Here is a 2,775-nt window from a genome sequence, read left to right on the forward strand (position 1 = left end):
AATGGAGCTCCGCGGGTTATTTCTGGGATCCGCCCCAAACCCGAAGGATTTTGGGTACCCGAACCCGCAAATCCGCGGGTCTAAACTAAAAACCGAATCCGAAACCCGCAAACCCGAAACCCGCGGATACCCGCTCCGAACCCGACCCACTGCCATCCATAGTTCCAGTCCAGCCTGCCTGGCTGCCCGCGTGCTCCTGACACGCGGGACCCACCGCACTCACGCTCTGGCTCTGACACTCCATCGCTCGCTCGAAAAAAGCTGCCATGAATTACACCGAGAGAGAAGATGATGCTACAGGGGCACGTGGTCGTGTCTGCCGAGCCAAAAGGCGGCGTTACTGCTACAACGGAGAACGGACGGCCGGCCGGCCCTCAGCGGAGCCAGCGGCGGAGGTCGGTGGTGGACGACGGCGACGCCGGCTCCCCGCCGAGGCTCTCCGCGCACGACGACGACACCGTCGACCGCTGCTCCGACGAGAACCGCCCCGCCGCGCTCTTGAAGCTCGGGCTCCGCAGGGACTGCGCGTACGCCTCCGCCGCCGCCGGGAACGACAGCCGCTTCTTCGCGCTCCCGCCGCCGCCGGAGAGCCGGTCGCGCTCGGGCGTCGCGGGCCGCTGCCGCGGCGCGCTCTGGGACCGCACCCGGGCCTTGGCCGACTCCGTCGCCGCCATGTAGTTGGGCACCGCCGCCCCCGCCTGGTGGTGGTGGTGCCGCTGGGAGTGCAGCAGGCTCGGCGTGTAGCTCCCGCCGCCCGCGCCGCGGTCCACGCGCGGGCTCGCCGACCGGACCTGGATCGGGGGCCGCGCCTTCCCCGGCGACGGCGTCACCGGCGAGTGCCCGCGGTGGTGCATCGGCGAGGACGACGGCGCCTGCTGCCGCGGCGTCGAGTACGAGAAGGGCCGCGCCGTGTCCATCCCCAGCGTCTTCACGGGCTCGCGGTGGTCCATGGACGCGCGCCCGGGCACCGCCGCGCCGCGGATGCTGCTGCTCCGGTTCGTGTCGAAGGACGCGCGCGACGCCATCCACCTCTCCGCCCACCGCGGCTGCTGCCCGCCGCCGTCCACGTCCATCTCATCCGCCGCCGGCGCCGGGTTCCTCCAAAGCTTCATACATAGATACATTCATTCATTCAGGTGGCAGCAGTGAGCAACCAAAAGATCTTGTCTTTCATCAAGAGAAGTCAGATAAAAGAAAGAAAACCCAATCTTAATACTAATAATAATTAGATTACTTGATGCGAGAAGGCGTAGGACAGCGCCCTCTCACGCTTGAGCGCCGCGTCCTTCCTCGTCTGCAGCATGGCCTGGATCTCCTCTATCGTCCGCGGCCGGTCGTCCCAGTCGTCGGCGGCGAAGCTGCTGCCGTCGCGCGACCGCTCCTGCAACCAGACCACCAAACCATCAAATCAGTAGATACATAGCAAGAATAGCAATGGCACATGAGCTAGCTAGCACTCACGACGGAGCGGCGGTCGGCGTAGTCGTGGGTGTACTTGGAGTCCCAGAACGTGGATGTGTCGACGCTGTACGACGACTTGCTGCTGCCGCACGGCGCCGCGGCGGCGCCGGCGGCGGACAGCGACATGGACAGGGACATGGAGTCCTGGGAGAGGCGCATCCGCTGGTCCCGGACGCGCGCCTGGACGCGCACCAGCGCCTGCATGCAGCGGAGCGTCATGTTGGCCTGCTTGCGGACGTTGTGGCCGCGCACGAGCGCCTGCAGCTTGACGAGGCCCCTGAGCGCCCGCAGCGCGCGGCGCGCCAGGTAGCCCCGGAAGGCGGTCTGGATGAGGACGGCGGCGTAGTGCTCGCGGGCGGCGAGGCCGCCGGGGAGGGTGAGGCGGATCACCTCCGCCGCCGCCTGCGCCGTGGCCACGGCGGCCTCGGCCGTGGCGGCGGTCGCCACCGCCAGCGCGATGGCGTGGCGCTGCTCCTCCGTGACGGCCGGGTGCTCCGGCGCGGCGGGGGCAGGGGACGGGGACGGGGAGGAGGACCTCCGGAACAGCCATCGCCGGCGCTGCTCCCGCTTCCCCTGCTGGACGCGCAACTGGAAACGTGAGCCGCCGCAGCATCGGCGAAGAAGAAGGAGGAGGAGGAGCAGGGAACAGGGGAGAGGGGCGGGCACCTTGTCTTGGTCGGCGTCGGCGGGGGCGTCGTCGCGGTCGCGGAGGCGCGAGGCCTTCCTTGCGGGCGAGGCGGCGTCGTCCTTGGAGGGCGAGCGGAAGGCCCGCTTGACGGCGGTGAGCCAGGACGAGGCGCCGCCCTTCTTGCCCATGTCCGGCGACGGGCAGGCGCGGGCCGGGTGGTGGGGGGGTTGTATTATTGCTGGCGCGGGGGGCGTTGGCCGCGCTCCATGGCTGGCTGGTCACGGCGCCTCCTTTATGCGTGTGGGGTTTGTGGGCATCGATGGAGCTGGAGCTGGACTGAGGGAGTGGGCAGAGGAGTGTGGCCCCGCGCTGTGGCTTTCCGTTGCGTTGCGGTGACGCTGCCTGGGACGCTGGGTGGGTGAACGTTGCTGCCGCACCGCAGGGTTTGGTGGGGAGGCAGCCGGCAGGGAGAGGCAGTAGTCGGGCGGGCAGAGGCCCACCACCCCCGGCCGGAAGGCCGGCGGTTCCCGTGCGACGCGATCCCCCTTCCCCTTGTCGCGCCCGGCCGCCGTTCCGTTGCCGACGGCTGAGCTCGCCGCACTTTGGACGTGCTGATTGCATTGATGGGTCATGGGCGCGCGTGTGTAGGCCCCGGCCCCGGCCAAGGGGCGGGCCTGGGTTGTGAC

The 2,775-nt window shown here is 69.3% G+C and overlaps 1 protein-coding gene across 2 annotated transcripts; it reads right to left on the reverse strand.

The window, feature by feature from the left end:
• Positions 1-245: 245 nt before the first annotated feature.
• Positions 246-2,435, reverse strand: LOC120679562 (protein IQ-DOMAIN 1-like). 2 transcript variants are annotated; one of them, XM_039961171.1, is made up of 4 exons: positions 2,128-2,435; positions 1,462-2,037; positions 1,235-1,381; positions 246-1,106 (listed from the first exon to the last, which is right to left on the reverse strand). In XM_039961171.1, exons 1-4 carry the CDS (start codon positions 2,275-2,277, stop codon positions 375-377), a joined length of 1,605 nt encoding a protein of 534 aa, XP_039817105.1. In that variant the 5' UTR covers positions 2,278-2,435; the 3' UTR covers positions 246-374. The 2 variants fall into 2 exon arrangements, with proteins under 2 accessions (XP_039817105.1, XP_039817106.1); XM_039961172.1 differs by having other exon boundaries at positions 1,462-2,034; positions 2,128-2,395.
• Positions 2,436-2,775: the final 340 nt, after the last annotated feature.

The sequence above is a fragment of the Panicum virgatum genome, chromosome 6N, assembly GCF_016808335.1.
Source record: "Panicum virgatum strain AP13 chromosome 6N, P.virgatum_v5, whole genome shotgun sequence".
NCBI lineage: Eukaryota > Viridiplantae > Streptophyta > Magnoliopsida > Poales > Poaceae > Panicum > Panicum virgatum.

Coding starts and splice junctions, on each gene's coding strand:
- LOC120679562 (XM_039961171.1), bottom strand. CDS start 2,277: ATGGGCAAGAAGGGCGGCGCCTCGTCCTGGCTCACCGCCGTCAAGCGG. Junction 1,382..1,461: donor ACGCCGACCGCCGCTCCGTC/GTGAGTGCTAGC, acceptor GTCTGGTTGCAG/GAGCGGTCGCGCGACGGCAG. Junction 1,107..1,234: donor CCTACGCCTTCTCGCATCAA/GTAATCTAATTA, acceptor CTATGTATGAAG/CTTTGGAGGAACCCGGCGCC.